The sequence below is a fragment of the Callionymus lyra genome, chromosome 1 (assembly GCF_982586985.1).
Source record: "Callionymus lyra chromosome 1, fCalLyr1.hap1.1, whole genome shotgun sequence".
Classification (NCBI taxonomy): domain Eukaryota; kingdom Metazoa; phylum Chordata; class Actinopteri; order Syngnathiformes; family Callionymidae; genus Callionymus; species Callionymus lyra.
In genome coordinates, this window is record NC_141818.1 from 32,419,593 (window position 1) to 32,443,818 (window position 24,226).

At 47.9% G+C, this 24,226-nt stretch overlaps 4 protein-coding genes across 4 annotated transcripts in view; 1 reads left to right on the forward strand and 3 right to left on the reverse strand.

Moving 5' to 3' along the window:
- The first annotated feature begins 1,123 nt into the window (after positions 1-1,123).
- Positions 1,124-6,626, forward strand: LOC148089064 (cytochrome P450 3A30-like). The gene is made up of 14 exons (XM_087802624.1): positions 1,124-1,283; positions 1,349-1,442; positions 1,501-1,553; positions 1,657-1,756; positions 1,819-1,932; positions 2,047-2,135; positions 4,008-4,150; positions 4,204-4,331; positions 4,387-4,456; positions 5,151-5,314; positions 5,377-5,444; positions 5,664-5,822; positions 5,897-6,059; positions 6,125-6,626. Exons 1-14 carry the CDS (start codon positions 1,213-1,215, stop codon positions 6,200-6,202), a joined length of 1,494 nt encoding a protein of 497 aa, XP_087658750.1. The 5' UTR covers positions 1,124-1,212; the 3' UTR covers positions 6,203-6,626.
- Positions 6,627-7,168: 542 nt separating this feature from the next.
- Positions 7,169-9,344, reverse strand: gpank1 (G patch domain and ankyrin repeats 1). Its single transcript, XM_087802636.1, is given in 5 exon segments — positions 7,169-8,007; positions 8,068-8,209; positions 8,264-8,490; positions 8,493-8,659; positions 9,200-9,344. Coding segments are annotated over 4 exon segments (1,014 nt in total). The 5' UTR covers positions 8,629-8,659; positions 9,200-9,344; the 3' UTR covers positions 7,169-7,498.
- A 376-nt stretch (positions 9,345-9,720) lies between these two features.
- LOC148089066 (uncharacterized) lies at positions 9,721-13,475 on the reverse strand. Its single transcript, XM_087802646.1, has 2 exons — positions 13,362-13,475; positions 9,721-12,614 (listed from the first exon to the last, which is right to left on the reverse strand). The coding sequence occupies exon 2, from the start codon at positions 12,556-12,558 to the stop codon at positions 9,805-9,807; it is 2,754 nt and encodes a 917-aa protein (XP_087658772.1). The 5' UTR covers positions 12,559-12,614; positions 13,362-13,475; the 3' UTR covers positions 9,721-9,804.
- A 189-nt stretch (positions 13,476-13,664) lies between these two features.
- Positions 13,665-24,226, reverse strand: part of LOC148089067 (protein sidekick-1-like) — a 119,569-nt gene continuing 109,007 nt past the window's right edge. Inside the window, exons 31-46 of the mRNA XM_087802659.1 lie at positions 23,009-23,210; positions 21,007-21,110; positions 20,876-20,946; positions 19,321-19,444; positions 19,197-19,253; positions 19,028-19,129; positions 18,418-18,533; positions 17,650-17,836; positions 17,454-17,591; positions 17,229-17,390; positions 16,163-16,288; positions 15,916-16,080; positions 15,623-15,760; positions 15,416-15,536; positions 14,756-14,885; positions 13,665-14,638 (exon numbers count right to left, since the gene is read on the reverse strand). Coding sequence (XP_087658785.1) covers positions 14,333-14,638; positions 14,756-14,885; positions 15,416-15,536; positions 15,623-15,760; positions 15,916-16,080; positions 16,163-16,288; positions 17,229-17,390; positions 17,454-17,591; positions 17,650-17,836; positions 18,418-18,533; positions 19,028-19,129; positions 19,197-19,253; positions 19,321-19,444; positions 20,876-20,946; positions 21,007-21,110; positions 23,009-23,210 — 2,249 coding nt within the window. The 3' untranslated portion in view covers positions 13,665-14,332. The remainder of the gene's footprint in view (positions 14,639-14,755; positions 14,886-15,415; positions 15,537-15,622; positions 15,761-15,915; positions 16,081-16,162; positions 16,289-17,228; positions 17,391-17,453; positions 17,592-17,649; positions 17,837-18,417; positions 18,534-19,027; positions 19,130-19,196; positions 19,254-19,320; positions 19,445-20,875; positions 20,947-21,006; positions 21,111-23,008; positions 23,211-24,226) is intronic.

The window sequence follows — 24,226 nt, forward strand, 5'->3', positions numbered from 1 at the left end:
TGTGTGTGCCACAGGTGCTCTTATGGCCATTTGTGTGTGTGTGTGTGTAAAAGTGTTCCGTGTCCGTTGTGGTCTCTAATGTAATGACACCGCTGGGTAAACAGATGGCGCTGCGGCAGACATTATTGTAGCATTATCAGAAACAGTTGATAGCCAGTGTTGTAAACATAAATGTTTTGTGGTTCTATGTATGTTTAAAAACAATCTGAAAACATTACTTTTCGATAAAGCCTATGATCAGGACTGACTCTGGCTCTGCCTGAATCAGCCATTTTTGTTTTCTTAAGCTGCTATAGGCTTAGAATGCTGGAGGAGTTTTAGACTCTGAGCTCTGTATATCCTTCTTTTCTGCATTACATTTATCACCTGTGCAGTTTAAACCCACACTTTGTATTTCTCTCCTGGAGCACCAGGGCTCCACCTCCAAAGCTGCTGCTGATCCAGGATCTCCACCATGTCATCAGATCCAGAGTTCTCCCAAGCACCTCCCTGGACTCTTCTATACCCTCCTCTTTTCTCTCACTGTATCCTCCCTCACTCTTCTCTCCATCCATCTGTCTACCCCCGATCCTTCCTCCCAGCCGGTCACAGCAGGAGGCCGTCAACAATGAGTCTGGTTCTGCTCGAGGTTTCTGCCTTCTAAAAATACGCTTTTCTTCGCCAACGCCACACTGCTTCACTCATTGTTGAGTTGATCTGTTTTTATTTTCTCCACTATAGTCTTACTTCAACTGTAAAGTGTCTTGAGATAACTTTATGATAAGACACTTGGAATAAAATTGAATATTACATACAGTACATCAGACAATAATTAAACAAGATAACACACAAAAAAGTAATCAATAGAAAAACAGGACCAAGGTACAGGATGTTTGCAACTGTAGTCGTGTGTTCCATGTTCAAAACCCCTGACCAGGTGAAGGCGTCAGATCATCTCAAACCCACTGGACCTCAACTCATGTCACGAACACTGTTCGCACACAGACGCACTCCAACATAGTTCAACAAATAACATACAAGTAAAAACTGTATTGATGTTTATCTGTTCTTCTGGACTCAACACAAAAATACCACACAACAAAACAAGGTTACATAAGGACCAGTAGTGGGCGGAACCAGAATTCTGCTCCGGGTGTGTGCGTGTTGGTCAAACTTCAAGGACGTTGTTAGGCAACAGTCTCACTTTCAACTCAGATCCACAACAGAGTAGCCATGTGGGTTTTGTCCTTCCTCTCCGTGGAAACATGGGTTCTGCTGCTCACGCTCCTGCTCCTGTTCGTCGTGTAAGAACCAGACGAGAACCACCAGTGAGTCCAGCCAGTGTCACTGTCTTTTGTCTCCTGAGCAGGAACGGATACTCCACCTACGGCTTATTTAAGAAGTTGGGGGTCCCCGGGCCGAGCCCGCGGATGTACCTGGGCTCTGTGGGGCGGCACAATAAGGTTGGTAGTTGAAATCTGTCGGGTGTTTCGGTGTCCTGAGTGTCACGTTCCTCAACAGGTGTACTACCTGGACGACCTGGCGTGCAGCAAGGAATACGGCAAAGTGTGGGGGTGAGTCATTGAAGCGACGACGTGATCTGAGAACACGTCATTAAAACGTCCTTCAAGACAAAGGGAATGTTTGTTGAACTTAACAGCGTGCACGTCCCTGCAGTACCTACGAGCTGCGGCTGCCGGTTCTGATGGTGACTGAACCCCAGATGATCAGAACCGTCATGGTCAAGGAATGTTTCAGCTACTTCACTAACAGACGCGTGAGAAACTCGACTTTTGATGGCGTCGTCGTGGTGTTCATCAGTCTTCTGTCTCTCCTTAGAACATGAGACTGAATGGAGACTTGGCGGACGCCTTGTCGCTAATGGAGGACGACCGCTGGCGAAAGACCCGAAACATTTTGTCGCCCTTTTTCTCCTCCGGACGGATTAAGGATGTCAGTATTTTTTTATTTTTTTAAATATTTTTGGTGATGGTCTTCACTAGTCTGAGAAGTGTTGCCATGGTTGGAGCTCATCGCGTCCTAATGTTTGTTCCTCTTTGGTGGCAGATGTTTAAACTTATGAAGCACCACTCCGGTAAACTGACACAGGTCTTGAGGACAAAAGCAGAGAACAAGGAAGTGATCGAGGTTAAAAGGTGAGTGCTGAGGCTCAACTCTACAGCCCCATCTGCTGGTCATAACGTGACTCTCAGCGTTTGTTTTTTGATGTCTTTATTTGTAAAACAGGTAGATGCCGACTCTTGCTACTTAATACTTAATACTGTCAGTGCAGGATCTGAGCAGTTATAAATATGATCATTATCGGTAATAAACATTATCAAATAAAACATACAAAATAAGATTAAGAGACATGCAAAACAACACACCAGTGGCCCTTTAAGTAAGTAAGTAATTTATATTTGTAGAGTGCTTTTCCAGACCAGGTCAAGTGATGCTTTTACAAAACTAATCGCTTCAGATGCGAAACGTCAGTTAAAGTTGTTTTCATTCACACGTTTGCATAACAGTCTGATATTATATACATTTGATTTCAGATATTGTGCTTTTTCTGCCTGGATGTGTACTGACAGATCCAATTGTATCCCTACTGATGCCAACTGTATTTCTACTGACGCTTACTGTATTTCTACTTACGACCAACTGTATTCCTACTGACGCTAACTGTATTTCTACTGACGACCAACTGTATTCCTACTGTTGCTAACTGTATTTCTACTGACGACCAACTGTATTTCTACTGACGCTAACTGTATTTCTACTGACGACCAACTGTATTTCTACTGTTGCTAACTGTATTTCTACTGACGACCAACTGTATTCCTACTGACGCTTACTATATTTCTACTTACGACCAACTGTATTTCTACTGACGCTAACTGTATTTCTACTTACGACCAACTGTATTTCTACTGTTGCTAACTGTATTTCTACTGACGACCAACTGTATTCCTAATGACGCTTACTATATTTCTACTTACGACCAACTGTATTTCTACTGACGCTAACTGTATTCCTACTGACGACCAACTGTATTTCTACTGACGCTAACTGTATTTCTACTTACGACCAACTGTATTCCTACTGACGCTAACTGTATTTCTACTGACGACCAACTGTATTTCTACTGTTGCTAACTGTATTTCTACTGACGACCAACTGTATTCCTACTGACGCTTACTGTATTTCTACTTACGACCAACTGTATTTCTACTGACGCTTACTGTATTCCTACTGACGACCAACTGTATTCCTACTGACGCTTACTGTATTTCTATTTACGACCAACTGTATTTCTACTGACGCTTACTGTATTTCTACTGACAACCAACTGTATTCCTACTGACGCTAACTGTGTTTCTACTGACAACCAACTGTATTCCTACTGACGCTAACTGTATTTCTACTGACGACCGACTGTATTTCTACCGACGACCAACTGCATTTCTACTGACGCTAACTGTATTTCTACTGATGCCAACTGTATTTCTACCGACGCTAACTGTATTCCTGCTGACGACCAACTGTATTTCTACTGATGCCAACTGTATTCCTACTACGACCGACTGTATTCCTACTGACGACCAACTGTATTACTACTGACGACCAACTGTATTTCTACTGACGACCGACTGTATTTCTACTGACGACCGACTGTATTTCTACTGACGACCAACTGCATTTCTACTGACGCTAACTGTATTTCTACTGATGCCAACTGTATTCCTACTGACGCTAACTTTATTTCTTCTGACAACCAACTATATTTCTACTGACAAAACATACTTGCTTACTGACAACAACTCTATTTCTACTAACTCAAACTATATTTCTACTAACACTAACTGTATTTCTACTGATGCTAACCTTGTTACTACTGATGCTAACTGTGTTGCTTGTGGGGCTTATTGGGGTTCAGTCAAACTACCGGCCATTAATGTAAGGTGTTCTAATTTAAATGAAATTGTGAAGTAGCATCAAAAGGAAGCTCACGTTGACTCCCCCTCCAGATTCTTTGGTGCCTACACGCTGGATGTGATGGTGAGCAGCACCTGCAATGTGGACTTGGACACAGTCAACAACCGTGACTCCCCCTTCGTCACTCACGCGTCAACCTTCTTGAATATCTCGCTTCCCATCTTCATGTTTCAAAGTACGGTCCTGCTCGAGTCTCTGTTGAAGTGCGTCTGACGCGTTCCTCCTCAGGCATGTTCCCCGTGTTCCTGCCCCTCATGGAGAAGCTAAACCTCTCCATCTTCCCACGTTCTAGCACACAGTTCTTCCTCAGGTTCCTTCAAAAGGTGCAGGAGAACCGGAGCCAGGACTCGCAGCAGGTCAGACAAGTCTTCTCCATGGTGTCCAGCATAAACTAACACCAATCCTTTTCAGGACCCGACGGACTTGCTTCGGTTCATGACAGACACCCAAACCGAGTCCAAGACAGGAGGGCAAGTTAAGGGTGAGGATGGTCACCCATTAGTAGTTGGTCTTCCTGACTGGTTGAACAGATGATTTATCCCGAATCACAGATCAGCAGTGCTGTGTCTCAAATCGCATACTAGCGTACTAAAAGTTAGTATTTTTAGTACGTTAGTGTGTCTCAATTCTTAGTATGCAAAATTTAGTGCGCCATGGATACTAAATTGGCATACTAACACGCCCACAAAACTAGCATGGTTCGATGGACACTAACCATACTAAACAGCCGCCATTTTAGTGACGTTTTAAACGGAAGTTACGTCATATATAAATGCATATATATGCATATACTTAAATGTGTATTTTCAGCAGCAGTAGGAGGATAAACACGTCTTCGCTGCTGATACCAGCTTAAATATCTCGCGATTATTTAGATTCTCATATTTTTTCTTTATTTCTTTTTCCAAAGTTGCAATACGTGCTGCCAGCAGGTGTCGGCGATAGCGTTCAAACAGCTGCTTGAAACATCGTTAAATAGAAGTAGAAGAAGAAGCTGTCATGTGATTTCCGGTTAGTGTGTAGCTTCAGGGTTTGATTTGAGACATTCTATCTGCGGAGAATTGCGTACTAGTTAGTATGCATACTAAACTGATGCATACTAACTTCTAGCATACTAAGATTAGTATGCGATTTGAGACACAGCACCAGTCTTGAAGTTCTGCACGTCTCACCAGCAGGTCTGACTGATCGCGAGATCTTTGCCCAGGCAGCCATGTTTGTGTTTGCTGGCTACGACACCAGCGGCACAACGCTTTCCTTTATTGCCTACAACCTGGCCCAGAATCCTGCAGTTATGAGCCGCCTGCAGAAGGAGATAGATGCCACCTTCCCTGACAAGGTAGACAAGACCTATCGTGGGTAAACTCTTTCATGAGTGTTAAAGTCATGTGTCTCAAACAGGGTCCAAAGGATTATGAGACTCTGATGCAGATGGAGTACCTGGACTGTGTCGTCAGTGAGACCCTGAGGTAATTTCAAGTCAAGACGTGGTCACCAGACTCAAGTCTTGCATGACGACTCTTTAGACCAGTCCACCTGGACTTTACTTAGGACAGTGCACTTTGGACGAGATAAAACAAATAACCTCAAATGAACCTTGACTTGTACCTCAAATTACTTACCCAGGTGCACTGGTCTTCGTTTCATGACTACCATGCCAACGGTCACTGATAAAGAGTGTTTTTCAGGCTTTACCCATCGGCAGCACGACTGGAGCGACAGGCTAAAGAGACCATAGAAGTCAACAACATCAAGATTCCAAAAGGCACCTTGGTAGCAGTTCCAGTATTTGCCCTCCATCGGGACCCCGATCTGTGGCCAGAACCAGAGGCGTTCCAACCAGAGAGGTACCGGCTCATTCATCAGCCAGACTCTTTGACAAGGGTATCCTCCTGCTTACGTCCCGCACATGTGTGTCCAGGTTCAGCCGGAACAACAAGGGGAACATAGTCCCGTACTCATATCTGCCCTTCGGGGCCGGACCCAGAAACTGTTTGGGGATGAGATTCGCTCTGATGATGGTGAAACTGGCCCTGGTGGAGGTCCTGCAGAACTACAGCTTCTCCGTTTGTGAGGAGACCGAGGTGAGACACTCGCACACCTGTCGGCCCAACACCCGACACATCACCCACTTGAATTGCCTCAACAGATTCCGCTGCAGTTGGACCCAGTTGGTTTATTGGGTCCTCTGAAACCCATCAAGCTGAGGGTTGAGACCCGAGTGTGATCCTGGACCAACTCTCAGGAGAGGAGTTTGGAAACATGGAACTTTGATTAGTTATTAAAGCAGTACTCAGACCGTGATTGTTTGACAACTCAAGAGTACCGTATTTTCCGGACTATAAGTCGCAGTTTTTTTCATAGTTTGGCCGGGGGTGCGACTTATACTCTGGAGCAACTTATGTGTGAAATTATTAACACATTCTTATCGATATATCATTTCACATGTTATTTTCACACTAAACCGCAAGAGGGCGCTCTAGGCCTGTGTTGATAATTTCGACGCAGAAGAGGAGGATATGTTTTTTCCTTCTTTATTATGCATTTTATGGCTGGTGCGACTTGTACTCAGGAGCGACTTAGTCCGGAAAATACGGTACCTCCCACTCCTAGAAGCTTCTGAAATCTAAAATAAAACAGTATTCACTCATCATTGTTGATACTTTTTGACCAGCATTGGTTCTGCTCCAGGCAACAGAATTATTTGATGGGTTTCTGAAAAAACAAGATCAAAAGAGTGTGTATGTGCTCTAGAGAATCGGACACGTATGTGACTCAGCTCTAGAGAATCGGACACGTATGTGACTCGGCTCAGGAGACCCGGACATGTATGTGACTCGGCTCAGGAGACCCGGACATGTATGTGACTCGGCTCAGGAGAACCGGACACGTATGTGACTCGGATCAGGAGAACCGGACACGTATGTGACTCGGATCAGGAGAATCGGACACGTATGTGACTCGGCTCTGGAGAATCAGACACGTATGTGACTCGGCTCAGGAGAACCGGACACGTATGTGACTCGGATCAGGAGAACCGGACACGTATGTGACTCGGATCAGGAGAACCGGACACGTATGTGACTCGGATCAGGAGAATCGGACACGTATGTGACTCGGCTCTGGAGAATCAGACACGTATGTGACTCGGCTCTGGCTGTGGAAAAACTAAATAAATAACAGAACAATCATGTGAGTTTTTGTGAAAATGTTTTTCATTTGGCTTCAGAAAGAAACTTATGAATTCGATTTAACCATCTGGCTTTGTTCAAGTTAATGAAACCATCTCAGGCCACTTTCAAACTGTGAACATGTATTGTTGATGAACTTGAGCGTCAAAAACCGCCATGTTGTCTTGGTTGCCTTATACGTCCTTTCGAAAGAGACTCTGTTGTGCTGTCTCTTGAAAACCTGCCTGGTCCAACGTCTTTGTGGAGATTATGTGGCCCTCCTTGACTCTTGTAACGCAGCTCATCCGAGCAGATATTAGTTCAGGCTTACAATGTTGTCGTCATTATCATCGTCAAAGATAAAAGGAAGTCCTGAAGTCTCTCTCCCAGTTCTCTGACCTCCCTTGGCCCTCCTCCTTCCTAACTTCTTCCTCTTTCCGCCTCTCCCCTGCTCGCCTCACAGCCTCGTCGTCTCTGGCTCGGAAATGAGTTACTCTGGGTTTCCTGGTTCGACCAAAGCCCAGACCCGCCTGGTCCCTCTTCAGCACGGTTGCCACCGGTCGTCGGGCCCCGTCCTCCCCCGGTCCTAGTCCAGAACCGGGTCTCCATCCGCAGCGGACCATCATCTTGAAGCCGTTGGCGGAGGGGGGGAGGCAGTAGTTGGGGGTCGGGGGAGGCCGGTGCAGGCTGAACTGGTGCACAGTGGAGGACAGGTGGGAGGTTCGGCTGCTGCTGAAGTGGCTACGGCAGGTTCTGCAGCGGCGGACATCAGCCGGACTGCTGCGGCTGTTTTCTGGGCGAATCTCCGTCTCGTCGTGAACCCCGAACGTATCAAACTCTTTCACCACGTCGCTGTGACCGGCTGTGGAGACACCATCATGAGGACTCAACACAGATGGATGGGACCTGATGGCTACACTACCTGCTGCTGCCAGGTCTCGGGCGTCCTGTCCCTTCAGGTCCACAACGCCCACCCAGGCAGCGCCAGTGTGCAGAAGCAGCCTCACTGCCGCTCGCTGACCCGACCAGCTGGCGCACATGAGAGCGGTCCAGAAGAAGGAGTCCTGGAGAGAAGACATGTCATGATTGGCTCAGGGGAAGAGAAGTCCCGTCAGTACCTGGAAGTTGATGTCGACTCCTCGAGAGATCAGGTCTCTCAGGCCCGGCAGGTCTCCCTCGTGGGCACAGCGCAGGAACCTCAGTCCTGTGAGCTCAGATGTCTCCATGCTGACCGTCTCTTGTCTGACCTCAGAAGCTCTAACCTGCATTGTCACTGTTGGTTGGACCCGTGTCCTCCTCCTCCTCCTCCTACTTCTACTATCAGACCTTTGGTTCTGACTACTCTTTCTTGGACGACGCTTTCGTAAAACTCTCGCACTTCTCTCCCACTGAGTGAGCTGCAGGGTTCAGTGCTGGCAAGGTCATCGGAGCAGGAGTTGAAGACATCGCTCTCTTGCGCCGGAATGAAGCCCAAGTTGGACATGGTCTACAGTGGCGCTTCTGCTGGTGACTCACTGCAATTACAGGGTGGTGTTATTTAAGACTTTGAGAGCATTTAGTAAAGTACAAAGAAAAGTACAACAATTGGATCCATACATACGTGTTTATTTTACTTATAGGGGTTTAAATGTTTGTAAATCACAAAATAAATATATCGAGCCTCGTAGTATTACTCAGTGAGAAACACATAGTAACGGTGACCTGCTGTGTGGTACGTCACCGTAGTATTCTTCAGCTATGTCATATGTCATACCGAACACTTTTCAAATAAATTCTTATCATTTACACCATCGGAAAACATTAAATATTCTGTAAGAAAATATATTGTGTTTACTTGGCGTAAAAACGCCTTTCCTGGATAACTTTAAATATATAAGTGGGAATAAACAAAGGGGGCTTCGGTTGTTGTTGACATATCAAAAGCTAAAACGGCACTAACACATACAGGTGAGAAATACTTAAATGAAAAGGTTACGATTTCCTTTAACAACAGCTAAGTTAGCATTAGCTTTGAGAACATTCTCTCGCATATACGTAAAAAAAAGCTTCCTTACCTGACGCCACGCCACAGGAACTCAGAAGACGACAAACACAAACACGAGGAAATGTTTGTTTATTGTCCAAATTAAGCGGAGAAAAGATTCGACGATTTTTAACGTGAATAAGGTCCAGCTGCTTCACACGCTTCTTCTTCGACGTAAAGCGACTCAACATCCAGCAGTCAAGTAACTGCTGCCACCCACCGGCGCTTAAGACAACTGCAAGTCCCACAAACCTAGAAATCAATTAATAATAATATAATAATAATAATCTCTATTTATATAGCGCCTTTCTAGACCAGGGTCACAAAGCGCTTTGACAGCCATTCACACATACTGATGGGAGTAGGCTGCACCACATGGCGCCGCATCTGCCCTCAGGATCAGGGTCCTCAGATCTGTATCCTATCTCTGGTGTCAATCCTTCTGTGTCCGATCAGAACAGCATCTACAGAACCTTAAATAAAATCAGAAAGATGGACGACGCTGTCCATCAGTTGAAAGTGATGTTGAGCAATCACTACTAAAAAAAAAGGTTAATTATCGACCACACAGTGGTTTTATTTCGGGATTCAAAGCAGCAACCTACATTCATTCATTACAACAGATGACTCAGCAGTTTAAGACTGCTGGTTGTGGTACTTGTGGACATGTCTGTTGCGGTCTCCAGTCTGGGTGAAGGTGGCGCTGCAGTGCGGGCAGGCGTACGGCCGCTCGCCGGTGTGCGACCTCATGTGCACCACCAGCTTGTTCTTGCTGATGAAGCGTTTGGGGCAGCAGGTGCAGGCGTACGGCTTGTCTCCGGTGTGGTAGCGCTGATGCATCTTCAGCTCGGTGAGGCGCCCGTACGTCCGCCCGCACTGCAGGCACATGAAGCTCGGCGGCGCCTCCATGTGCTGGCGCCCGTGCAGGCGCAGGCCGCTCGCCGACTTGAAGCTCTTCTCACACTGCGAGCAGCGGAACGGTTTCTCCCCCGTGTGGATGTAGAGGTGCAGCTTGAGGCTGGCGGCCGAGGGGAAGCCGTTGCCGCAGAGCGAGCAGAGGTGCGGCCGCTCGCCCGAGTGGACACTCAGGTGCTTCTCCAGCTTCCCCTTGTTGAGGAAAGTCTTCCCGCACTCAGGGCAGCTCATAGGCTCCTCCCCCTCGTGCAGCGCCATGTGTTCCGTGAGCTGCAAAAGGGCGGTGAAGGCTTTGTCGCAGCGCGTGCAGGAGTACGGGTGTTCCTTCTTGATCATGCGGTGCTTCAGGCAGTGCTGGTCCAGCTCCTCCCTCTGCTGGAAGGTCTCGATGCAGCAGTGACACTGGTGAGGCCGCTCGTCCGTGTGCGTGCGCAGGTGGTACTTGAGTGCGGTGGACTTCAGGAAGACCGTCTGGCAGTGCGGACACTTAAGCTCGCGCCTGTCGTGGACCAGCAGGTGTCGCTTGTAGTGGGACATCTTGACAAAGCGTTTGCTGCACAGCTCGCAGAAGAACGGCTCGTCCACGTGGACCCGCATGTGCTTCCTCAGCGCGTACTCCACCTTGAACGTGCGGCCGCACACTTTGCACGACTCCCGGTGGACCTCCATGTGGCTCTCCAGCTCCTCCTGGCTGCCACAGGCGGCATTGCACTTAGGACACGTCCCTTTGTTCTCCTTGATGTGGACCTCCAGGTGTTTCTGCAGGTCGTCGAGGAAGGCGAAGCTCCTCTTGCAGGTGGGGCAGTCGTGTCTCTCGCTGTCCTTCGCCTTGCGGTGCGACAGGATGTGTCGCTTCAGGTGATACAGACGCCCGAAGACCTTGCCGCAGTCGCCGCAGGTGAGCGACTGCAGGCTCGACTTGATGGTCTTGTGGGACTTGAGGTGGCTCATGAGGTCGCCCTTCAGCTGGAACTCTTGGTTGCACACGGAACACGTGAGGCTCACGTGGGTCTTCTTGTGGGTCTTTAGCTCCTGCCAGCTCCGGAAGCTGCCGCCACATTCCAGGCAGACGGGAAGCGAGTGGTGCTGATTCTTCAGATGCCGGGTCATGTGGTAGGACTGGCTGAACTTCACAAAGCAGATGGGGCAGCTGTAGGGTTTCTCTTTGGTGTGAGTCCTCATGTGACGGGAGAGTTTGTTTTCTCCTTTGAAGTGCCGGTCCACGCAGACCGGACAGCTGTAGCGTCTCTTTCCTGCCGGGCCTCTGTCGGACGGATGCGTGCTCTGGGGAGAGTCCTCGAAATCTGGTTCGCCTACGGGGACTTTGGACGCCTCCTCTTGCTGAGCCGTCAGACCCGTTGACACGTCCGGCGGATTCTTACAGAGGAGCGAATTCTTGTGGCTCTGCAGTAAGGTGGCACTCTTGAAGCCGAGCCCGCAGCTCACGCAGATGTGCCGTCCCACGTTGTGCTGGCTCCGCAGGTGTCGGGCCATGTGGTAGGACTGGCTGAAGGTCTTCAGGCACACCGGGCAGGTGAAGGGTTTCTCTTTTGTGTGCGTCCTCATGTGTCGCTGGAACTTAGAGCCGTGTCTGAAGCGCCGATGGCAGAACGGGCAGGTGGGACCTTCGACGTCTTCTGCAGTCACGTCAAAGTCATCGTCGCTGCCATCTTCATCATCTTCTTCATCATCTTCTTCATCATCATCATCATCATCATCATCAACATCATCAACAGAATTAACACTGTTGTACTCGTCGTCCGACTGGCTCGTCATCGACTGTTCTTCATGAGATGCTTTCTGATGACCTCTGACCTCCCCTCCACGAGGTCGGCCACGTCTCTTTGGCGCAGGGGCATCCAGCTCGTCGTTGAGGTCGACGCACACCTCGTGGATCCCCTGTTCCGACTCCAGATCTTTAGCGATGCGCAGGGCGGCGCACAGCGTCAGAGAGTCTCGCCGCAGAAGCAACTTCTCCCGCAACGTCTGAGAGTTCGTCTTGGCGATCAGTCGACGGAGGATCAGCTCGTCCTGCGACTCTCCCACGCCGTACAAGCTCACCAGGCTCTCCAGGGCGGACACAAACTGCTCCGCGGTCTCTCCCGGCCTCTGGGAACGATGGTAGAAGCTGAGGATCTGCGTCCGAGTCGCAGCGTCACGGGTTAAGAAGTCTGTCAGCGCCGAGATGGCGGCAGCGTATGTGGCGTCTCCCTCCGTCAGCGAGGACAGGACTCGCCGACCCTCCTGGCCGAGGCAGTTCCGCAGGAGCAAGCATTTGCTGGAGTCCGTCAGGTGGGTCACCCCCAGCGCCGTCAGGTAGCTCTCGAAGGTCTGCAGCCATCTGGTCCAGGGTACTTCGGGCTCACCTGGAGCGGCAAGGAAGGACGCCGGCGCCGACAAGATGACGAGGAGCGGTTCAGGCCACGACTGAGTCTCCAGAAGATCCTCCTCCAGTTTGACCTTCACCTCAGTCATGACTCAAAGGTTCAACGACCACTGGACCAGAACATGGCAGGACCATCGGGTGTGAACTGTGAAGCAAACACACAAACAAGTCACGTTCTACAACGATAGTATCAAGAGACAAGTTTTAAAATAAGGTAAGGTAAGGTAAAACTTTATTGATGAAATTGTTTTTTTCCAATAGCCAGCAATTTTTCATAAACAATAAAAAATAATAAATAAAAATAAAATAAGAAGAACATAAAGAGAAAAAGAACAAGATGACACAATCTAAGAACATAGGTCAAAGAAAAACAACAAAGACAAAGGATACAAAGACTAACATAGAACAGAACATCCAGATACTCTCACTGCACTCCTGCCCCCGAACTCGAATATTTTCCTAATTCCCACTTGACAAAAGATCAGAGGCGAGAAAAATATTATTTTTTAATAATATATATGGGCTACATTTATCTGTGAGTCTGCCACTTCCAATGCTAATGTCATGAGTATAATAAATAAAAATACACTGTAACTGTGCTTCTCCCGCCATTACTGCAAATGTAAACGAATTATGATGTGTTTGTTCAATCTGGGCATTTGTTTTCTATGCATATAATACAAAATATATTATTTTTAGAGACATATTTTCTGATTTAAGCGTAAATTAATTGATTTAAAATGTTTTGTAGTCGCGAGGCTATTGGATAAAAATCAGGTTCGAGACAAAAACAAATCAAGAAACAATCGACTGTCGGATTTCCACTGTCAACAGTCTCTCCTCAGTCACTCGTGGAACAAACGAACGAACAGACGAGCAGAGAAACTCTCACCGAGACTCGCTGGTCGTGAGGACGAGAACCATCTGAGGAGCCTCTGAGGATCTTCTCTTCTCTACAGATGTTGCAGCTCCACGAACATTCACGTCAGACTCACCTGACTTCTTCACCGGCCACTCCGGGCGGGTTCTCCTCAGGCGACACACTGACACCGTGTGGCGCGGAGAAGACATTGCAGTCATTAGAAGGCAAATACAAAACAATACAAATTTAAATCTGAAATTTATTTGTGAAAACACAAGCAGTTCAGTGAAAAAAAAATGAAAAAATTTAAAGCGTGGAAGGTAAACAAAACAACACATTTACTACAAAAAGGAATAATTAAATAAAGAGTCAAACAGAACAGGAAGAAGAGAATTATGACATCATCAGTGAAGCCATGACGTCACACTACGATTTCACAGAACAGAATCAGAATCGTCGTTGTTGGCTGAAGCAACGTTCGACGACAAACAACACGCCAGTGTAAACAACAAACTTTTATTGACGGACGGCCTGTGATCCGAACAGTAGAGCGTCATCGGATCAGAACCTTGCGGGCGTGCACCTCTCTTAGAAAAGTCTCAAGGTCCAGCGCCGGTAAAAGGTTCTCGTATAAAAAACAAAACACACACGACTTCCTGTCGAACGAATGTGCTCAGACTTGTGGAAGAGTCACTGTGAGTGTGTCAGTGCAGTTCGGCGAGCGAACGGAGAGCATGTCGGGCGAAGAGAGTTTGTCATGAACGTCTGAGGAGAAGCTGGAGAGTCTTCTTCTCTTTTACCATCTCTTACAAAAACGTGATTATCCATCGGCTCTCGCACAACTTCTCGTTTCTGTTGCCACAGAGACGGGTGGGTGAAGCAGGAGACAGATTGTTTGTGACGTGTCCCCTCCACAAACCCATGTGCACACACACTCACACACACACACACACACTCACAGTGCTTAGTGACAGTGACATTTCAGTCTCCAGAGTTCAAACTCAAACGAAGGACGAGAACCCCGTCACTGGCGTGCGTGAGCCGGGCGGGTTGGTGCCGGGGTTGGTGGGCGTGACGGCGGGCTGGCCCGTGGGCGTGTACGCTCCCCCGGCGCTGTGCTGCGTGACCACTGTCTGATAGTACGGCTCCGCCTCGCCCGCCGCCACCTCCTCGTAGCTGAACGGGGACGTCAGGCCCTTCAGGCTCTTGGGCTGCCGCTTCCAGGAGTTGTAGTAGGTCGGGTCGCTCATGTAGTGGTTGACGAAGGAGTGTTTGGGCTGCTCGTCCTCGTAGTCGCTGTCCGTCAGCTGCACACACACACACACACACACACACACACACACACACACACACATCCGACCGGGTCAGAACGTCCTTCGAGAAGAGCCCATGGCTCCAGTGCGAGACTCTGAGGGACGACTCACCTCAGACTCCGACACCTCGGCAGGTTTCTCCGTGAGCGTGGTGCTCTCCGTCAGCACGCCGCCGTTGTAGCTGTTGCAGATGTCCTCGTCAGAGTAGTGGAGACCTCCTGGACTGGGGCGCGGAGGAGACCTGGACACACACACACACACACACACACATCAGAAACAGAGGATTCTCAGGGAGAAGAGATACACAACCTTATGCACACATAAAAAAAACGCATGCACACACACACACACACACACACAATCATATGCGGACACACTCTGCAAACACACAATCTTAAACACCTGCACATATTCACACTCATACACAAAGACACACACACATACACAATAAGACAGACAAACAATTTCTCTCAGCCATACACTCATACATAAGGATAAACATTCACATTATCACGTACACACATATATACAGACATACAAAAATATGCAATCACACACAAACATACATAGACATGCACACAGACACACACAAACATACAGACATAAACACAGATACACAAAAAAAACACACATAGAGACTCACACAGACACACACTCAGCCAACCCCCCCACCCCCCCCCACACACAAACATACACAGACACACAGAATAATACAGACTTAAACACAGATACACAGAAGAACACACACACACACACACACACCTGTCTGACCTGGTTCCGTTCTTCTTCAGGTAGCAGTTCTTGGAGTTGAGGGTCCTGCTGTTGAGCTCCAGGGCAGTGAAGCCTCCGTTGTCCAGAGTGACCGACTCCTCCCCGGCAGTCAGGTGCTTCCCTGTCACACACACACACGTCACTTCAGTTCTGTTCATCAACGTGTGGAGCTCTGCTGCAGTGGCATCTGAACCAGGAGAGTCGTACCTGTGCCACAGGCCTTGTACTTGGTGTTGTGTCCATGCAGCAGCAGAGTGAAGACCAGGACCAGGACCAGGATGAGTCCCACTAGAGCCATGACCAGCAGGAACCACCACTCCTCATAGAAGGGACGCTCGGCCAGCGCTGCGGAGAGTTCATGTTGTAGTTCTTATACTCGCCGCTGGATGGCAGCAGAGGCAAAGTAATGACAGTTGCCTCAAGTGAGTCTGTGTGTTGAGGTTGTGTGTGTCTCGGGTTGTCGTTGTGTACACCTGTGTGTGCGTGTAGTGTAGTTGTACCGGTGAGGGCAGCAGTGGGGGAGCTGGGTTGTCCGTAACCAAGACGGTTGAAGGCGATGACTCTGAACTCGTAATTGACCCCTGACCTCAGGCGCTCCAGCGGCACGGACACGGACCTGCTGGTGGGGGGGAGCAGCCTGATGAAGGGGTCCCACACGCCCTCGTCTGCAGACATGGAAACAACCGCCTTAATGAGAACCTTCGCCGACGTGCCACGAGTCACAGCCTACAGGAATCCACGGGTCACCTGACTGGCGAGACTCCACCACGTATCCACTCACGGGCGCCGAACCCGCGTCACCTTCTGACCAGTGGAGGGTCAGAGCTGAGGAGGTCTTGCTGAGGGAGACTTCTTTAGGAGAGCCTGGGGAGCCTGTGCACACACACATGTTACACACACACACGTTACACACACACACATGTTACACACACACTAAAATACAAGTTACAAATACACTCACGTTACACACACACGTAAGAAACACAATAAAATACAGGTTACACAGGTTACACTCGTAACACATACACTAACACACAGTTTACACACAATCAAACAGGTTACGCACACACACGTTACACGCAAACACACAAGTGACACACACAGGTAACACACACACAGGTTACACACACGCACACATACACTAACACACAGTTTACACACACTCACACAGGTTACGCACACACACGTTACACGCACACACACAAGTTACACACACAAACTCTCACACATAGGTTACACACACACACACAAGTTACACACACAAACTCTCACACATAGGTTACACACACACACAAAGGTAACACACAGGTTAAACACATGTAACACACAGGTTACGCACACACAGTCACACATAGACAGGTTCAAACACAGTCACACATTGGTAACACACTCTCGCACAGAGGTTATACACACACCCACACAGAGACACAAGCACAAACACACACATACAGTACATACAGGTTATACGCCCAATCATAGATGCATGCACAAACAGACACACACACACACAACATTAACACACGTACACAGTTTGCACACATTTACTTTTTAAACATATACACAAACAGACACACACACACTTACAGACACGCAAACAAACAGGCCTAAACACACGAACACACTCACAGAAAGACACACACACTCAGACTCACACAGACACACACACATATAAACACGTCTCCACTGTGGTTCTGGATCATGTTCTGGTTCTCGCCGCAAACACAATGTTTTTTCCTTTTTATTGATTCTTGAGTTCCTGAGCCAGAGTGGGATGTGATCCCTCCATAGACCCTCGGTCCTCTTGTGTTCGTACCTGTGACCGGCTGAGCGCTGATGTTGGCGAGCGTCGGGGGTCCGTGGGTGACCGTCAGTGCCTGGACGCTGAACATGTAGGTGGCTCCTCGGATCAGGTCTCGGACCTTCAGCCAGCGCTGCCAGGCGCCCGCCACGTCCACCGTCACCACCTTGCTGACGCCTGTGATCGGACGGCATCGTGAGCATCATGGCCACCATGGCCTCTGACTCGAGCGGGTCTGACCTTGCACCGGAGCGGTCGGCTGGTAGACCACCCTGTAGCCCTCCAGCTGTCCGTTGGTGGCGAGCGGCGCCCCCCACGACACGTTGACGCTCCCTCCGGTCATCTCTGAGAAGGACAGGAAGCTGGGCGGGCCGGGCGCTGAGGGGAGAAGAAGACGATGACGCTCTGCCACGTCGCCCGGGACGACGCCTCCTACCTGACGGCAGCGTCCTGGCTCCCCGGGGCTCGCTGGGCGGTCCGTCCCCGGCCGTGTTGAAGGCGGTCAGCGTGACCAGGTAGGACGTGTAGCTGCTGAGGTTGGTCAGGTGGACCCGGGTGTCCGGCACGAAGATGACCTTCACCTTCTCTGTGGCGTTCTGCTTGTTCTTCTGCCAGTAGTGCAGCTGCCGAGAAGAAGACATCGTCGTCAGCATAGAGCGATCCAGCTGTAGGGCTGTGGGCGGCCAGCAGGGGGCAGCACAGCTGTCAATCAGGGTGATCCACTTCATAATCTTGTCAGGGAGGATTAAAGGAATCAAATCATGCTGCTTTGATCAAAGCTTAAGTGATGACATCACTTCCTTAACAGGATTTATAGAGGGAAAGAGAAAAAGCTGACGGACTGATTCCTCCAGTAGTTGTATATCGTCTCTCTGCTGTAGCTCAGAGTCGGCGCCCCCTGCTGTCCTGGAGTCGACAGCTCAGATGTCATAAGACTTTGTCATCCCCACATGTCCTTGCAGTCTGATCAGGATGCAGCCGAGACATGTCTCCTCAAATATGATATTCTCTTCAGTCTCCAGCTCCCCTCGCAGCGATCGATGCGTCTCCGGACGGACAGATAACCTTGTGTTTGAAGAGACTCCGGAGTGATTGTGACACTCAGACCATTAGAGGGTATTGAGATCCTCCTGGATTTATACTCCGCACACACTCACAGGAACCCACCAGACTAAGAGTGTGTGTGTGTGTAAGAGTGTGTCACCTTGTATCCCTGGATGTGTCCGTTCTGGGTCTCGAGTGGGGGGGTGTCCCAGCTCACCTCCATGACGGAGGGAGACGCCGGCGAGACGGTGATGGACTGAGGAGCCACGGAGGGAGCTGCAGAGGACGAAGCAGTTAGAGAGAGAGTGTGTGTTCCTGTATATGTGCTTCGACCAATGGTTCTGTTGATTATTTTGTTAACTTATTTCATCCTATTACTGTGTACTGACACCACAAACATGTATGTTGTGTTTACTAAACTGGCAATCAAAGTTCAGATTCTGATATATATGTATGTCTATGTGTATGAGTGTGTACTTTTATCTGTGTGTGTACATGTGTGTAGGTTTAAAGGTGTGTGTAGTTGGGAACACACACCACCTCGCCTTTTAAAACAGGCCTCAGGCAGATGTTGCTCAAATGAGTCAATGTGAGCAACAGGAAATGGCGATATCACCCCGTTTCATCATCACCCCTCCAGCATCTCTCACCCCTTCCCACCCTCACCCCCCTCTCTCGTGGTGCAGCACATGTGGACTACTAAAGACCCACAAACACACTCTGGTTCAGCCATCAATGAGAGCCGTGTTGGGTGGAGTTCTGGGACGTACCCGCCTCGCCGACAGACACCTCTACTGGGCCGGAGGGCGGACTCTCCCCGACGATGTTGTAGCTCGTCATGACGATCTGATAGTGCTTGAACTTCTTCAGCTCTGTGGAGATGGACAACTTTGTGAGGATCTCGCGTCACAGGAGACGAACAAACGGGTCGTGACTCACGTGTGAGCTCGAAGTTGGTGAGCGTGGAGCTGCTGACCGTCTTGAAGTTGCTTCTTGCTTTAGAGGAGAAAACAGAGAGTGAGGCACACGGATCGCCGGAGAACATCTGGTCCACAGAAACTACCTGTGATGGCAGCAGCCGCTGACAGGTTCCTGCTCGACTGGACCTCTGAGACGTTGGTGGGGAGTTCTCTGTAGTAGAGGCGGTACCCGGTCAGAACTCCGTTCATGCTGCTGTCGCTGGGACGCTGGAAGAAACCAAACAGTTAGCACCGAGAGCCTCCTTTTAAGCTGACCTTAACTTTCACCTGTGAGTCATGACTCACAAATAGTACGACGTCAGGAAGAATCTGAAGAGCAACCCTTTAGCTCAGCACAGAGTCTCTGAACAACAAACTACTTCAGGGCCCGTAATAGTTGTAGTTGTCACTTCAGCTAAGTTAGCATTGAGGCTAAGTGAGTCCATCAGCAATGTGATCCGTTCAGCTAAGTTAGCATTGAGGCTAACTGAGTCCATAAGGATTGTGATCCGTTCAGCTAAGTTAGCATTGAGGCTAAGTGAGTCCATAAGGATTGTGATCTGTTCAGCTAAGATAGCATTGAGGCTAAGTGAGTCCATAAGGATTGTGATCTGTTCAGCTAAGATAGCATTGAGGCTAAGTGAGTCCATAAGGATTGTGATCTGTTCAGCTAAGTTAGCATTGAGGCTAAGTGAGTCCATAAGGATTGTGATCTGTTCAGCTAAGATAGCATTGAGGCTATATGAGTCCATAAGCAATGTGAGCACTTAGCTAAGTTATCACTTTAGCAATTTGAACACTTCAGCTAAGTAAGCATTTCGGGTATGTTAGCATTTAAGCTAAATGGGTGCTGCGGCTAATTTGGCCCTTCAGCTACGTGAGCATTTAGGCGAAGTTAGTATTTTGACTAAGTTAGGGCTTCACCAATGTGAGTGCTTCAGCTAAATAAGAACTTTGGTTAAGTTAGCACTTTAGCAATTTAAGCTTAGTTAGCACTTAAACTTGGTAAAACTTAAGTAAGATAAGCATTTCTGCTAAATATACACTTTAACTAAATTAGCACCTTATATAACGAAGGGCTTCAGCTACACAAGCACTAAAGCTAAATGAATACTTCGGCTAAGTTAGTGCTTCAGAAATGTGAGCACTTTAGGTAAGTTAGCACTTTAGATAAGTTAGCGCTTTAGCACTGTGAGTATTTATGCTAAATTAGCGCTTGCGCTCAGTTGCAATTGAGCTGTGTGAGCACACTCGCTATAGTAGAGCCTCAACTTTACCAGCACTCTGGTTAATATGTACTTGTGCTATGTTGCACAGACACACTAGTGAGTCTGATCCGAGGGTCTGAGAGCAGGATGTCGTTCTATCTGAAGAAAACAGGATCTCCGCGACAAACCTGGGGAGAGCTGACGATCAATGCTACTGAGTTATAGATGTTATTGAACAGAAAGCCGTCCAGTCTGAGTCGGACTCCTGCACCACGTGACCCCTGAGAGTCAGGCGGAAGGTTGGACCTCGGACAACGTCCTGCCGAGTCCACCGTCCACCGCTGCTTAACGAAGACTCTGCACTCGCACTCTGTCCGACCCCCCCGACCGGAACCTCAATAAATGATGACACACATATTCACACGGGTCTCAGAGCGAGTGATTATCGTACCTTCCACTGCACCAGGACTGATGTGGTGGTCGAGGGTTTGACCGCCACGATCTCCGGAGGCGCGTCGGGAACTGAGCGGACACAAATGAGTAAACAAACATCCGTGAACCAGACGGAGCGGCCGGACTCACCGTCCTGCAGCGTGGTCACCGCCTCCGTCTCTTTGCTCTGGACGCTGTCGCCGACGTCATTAGTGGCGTAAATGCGCAGCCTGTAGGAGGTGAAAGGTCGCAGCCTGCAGGGACAAGAGTGGTGCGGTGAGTCCGTGAGTGATCACACGACCACAGAGGTCCGACTATTCATGAGCCAGAGAGTGACAGGGTTCTGATTCCAGGCATACCCGGGAGTCCCATTATTATGTATCTCCTGGTGCACTGTGGACCACATGAAGAGACTGGTCTACTTCTGTAAGATTCCAGACATGAGAATTTTGGACGAAACATTTGCTTTCACGAAAGAAGACGAGGAAAAAGTGGCCGGGGACGAGGAATTAAAGCAAGTAGACCACAGGGACGGTGTGTGAATGTGTGTGTGGATGTGTGTGGGTGTGTGTGTGTGTGTGGATGTGGGCCCGAGGATATTTTGGTTCCAGACGGAGGTTCTTCACCTCGCCGAGCTACAGATAATGAGAGCTTCAGAGCAGATCTGTGCCTGAAAGTTTCCCCCAAGAACTTGGGTCGGTCGGCACAGAAATTCTGGTCTCACTCCAGACCCTACAGATCCGACTGAGTCAAGAACCGCAGCTCTTAATTATCTCAGTGACGTGCGGTTCATGGTTGGTGAGGCACCGACTCCTTTAGTGTCACATTACAAGTATATAAACACAAAAGGGGAACTTATTTAATTTGCTACTGGTTATTTCATATCTCATCAGCACCATTCACACACATATAAAGTTTAAGAAATTAATGATTTAATAAAATTCTAAACAAGTCTATATTGAATTGTTGTGAGATATTAGTCTACATCCTCCAGATCTATGACAGTATTCTATTGTGGATATATATTGATTTATAGCTTTATAAACCTCATCTTTGACATTGAAATAAGAGTCATAGCTGAAATAATATGTTTTAATTATCAATTTAAATGTTACGCATTCAAAATCTTTAACCTGCCATATTTAATGATCTGAGACCTTCTAATTGGCTGAAAATCTAAATTTGTTTTAAACAATCAATGGATATAGAAAAAATGAATGAACTAATCAATACTTAAAAAAGGATTAGCAAACATGTATTTAAACAGTATAGAGTATGGTCGTGATAGTAAAGGATTACAAGGAAGACGCTAACCGGTACAATGTTTATTATCATGAAAAGATAAATATTGAGTATTAAATGGGTCAATATGAGTGTGAGAAAAAAAATGCATATTTTTTTTAAGGACAAAATGCATTTTTTGAATATTCTTTTGTATTTTTCTTAGTCTAATCTCTTTTTTACACAATTGATATTAAGTCTTTCACAAGCTTCATAGGATTTATCCGCCACATTTCCTCCATGAACTAAGTGAGTAAAAGTTTTTTGTTTTTTTTAATAGATAATGTTGCACTTTATGAGATCAATAGCGGTGCTTGTGTGTGTTTGTCGCTGAAGCACGTAGTGTGTGTGTGTGGGAGGGGGGGGGGGGGGGTGTCATGGCCATGATAAATATCTTATTGACCTTTAACAGTACACGCTCAGGTCCCTGTGGTGTATAAATAACCTTGAAGTAGTTATTAAGAGGTGGATTCATTCAAACTTGCGTCACTGTAGGCCTTTGTATGAAATGCACTGACTTCGAACATATCAAGATTAGAGTCTAAATTAACAATTGGGCTTTATTAGCACTTTGGTTAGGTAAGCATTTCAGCAACATTTTTGCAACTGGGACTGAAGCTAAGGTAGCACTTAGCTTAGCAACCAGCCACCAATATTACTTTTTTTAAGTTAATAACTTTGAACAAATTGGCATTTAAAGGAAAAACATATTGGTTCTTTAGCTTTGAACTCTTCTTGCGTTACAGCCTACTCCCATCAGTGTGTGAAGTAGTGTCTTAGTGTGAAAGTACTATTTAGCTAAGGTTAGCACTGGGGCTACATCAGAGTCTCTAGAAACATAGGGGGGGAGCTGAATGCGAGACGGACGTACCCCTCGACAAGGTAAGACGTGTAGTTGTGCGGCACGTCAGAGGCGTGCGTCGCCCACGCTCCGTCAGGTAGCTGCCGCATCTGCAGGGTGAAGTACCGGAGGGGGGAGGAGCCAGAGCTGCCCGTCACCCAGTGGAGGTGGAGCCTTCGGGACTCCACCCCTTCTTGAGGAACCGATACTCTCCGGGGGGGCTGAGGACGTTCTGAGAAGAAGAAGAGAGGAACGCACCGTCAACTTCAACCGAACAAAAAATGATGGGTTACCCTCAAACACACACACACACACACACACACACTCACACTTTTGAGTTTCATTGAGACAAAGGGTGTGTGTGAGTGTTCAATTAAACAGATAAAAGAGCACAAACACACACACACACCTCAGTCCTCCTTATCAGCAGTAATTAAGTAGGATGTGAACCTCTCCACCTCCATTCACTGATACCATCAGCTGCTCCACAAAGATCATGTTTAGATTACAAACCCAGTGTAGCAACACAAAACCCTTTTCAGTATTTAAAGGACAAGGAGGACTAAGATATAAAGAGAGGGGGGCACAACATAAAGATGGAGGATGAATCAGGAGATTCTGAACCCTCTCAACTTCGTACTCATCCTCTCGACGGAGAAGTTGAACGGTCACGTTCAGACGCCTCAATAACAACATGCCGAGTCAGCAGCTCCTCTGGAGGACCCGGACCACCGAGATCTTTAATACGGGCTCTTTATTTCAACTCCGGCAGAGCGGCGCAGCTGCAAATGTCACCCCATGATGTGGAAACTAAAAAGGTCATGTTTTATCGTCTGCTAATATTTGAAGCTGCAAACGAGCCTGTGTGGTTCTTATGAACTCACGCGGTTCCTGTCCCGGCACCGAGTCCACCACAGCCTGTGAGACGCGAACCATATTGAACTGTTGTTTTTTTGGTAGCTCTGTTCCTTTATCACATCCCTCTTAGATTATCTTGTGTTCGCAAAAACTTCTTCTTCGCCACCCTCACTCTATTGTTCATTTTTTTGCAACCATCCTGAATCTGTAAAAAGAAGCGTGTCATGTTTTCAGTTTTCACAACCACTTCTTTTCCAGGTGCGTCAACCACGGTGACATCATTGTTGAGACGTCTGTTCTTCCAAACAAGTTTCCGGCCAGTGCAGAGGAGATCAATTATCAAGCAAATTAACTTCCTTATTACATCGTTGCCTATTTTCTTCACTCTAA

Excerpts from the sequence above, each read along its gene's own strand:
- LOC148089066 (XM_087802646.1), bottom strand. The coding sequence starts at position 12,558 with ATGACTGAGGTGAAGGTCAAACTGGAGGAGGATCTTCTGGAGACTCAG.
- LOC148089064 (XM_087802624.1), top strand. The coding sequence starts at position 1,213 with ATGTGGGTTTTGTCCTTCCTCTCCGTGGAAACATGGGTTCTGCTGCTC. Across the intron at positions 2,136-4,007 it reads GAAGTGATCGAGGTTAAAAG|ATTCTTTGGTGCCTACACGC; the intron begins GTGAGTGCTGAG and ends CTCCCCCTCCAG. Across the intron at positions 5,315-5,376 it reads ATGCCACCTTCCCTGACAAG|GGTCCAAAGGATTATGAGAC; the intron begins GTAGACAAGACC and ends TGTCTCAAACAG.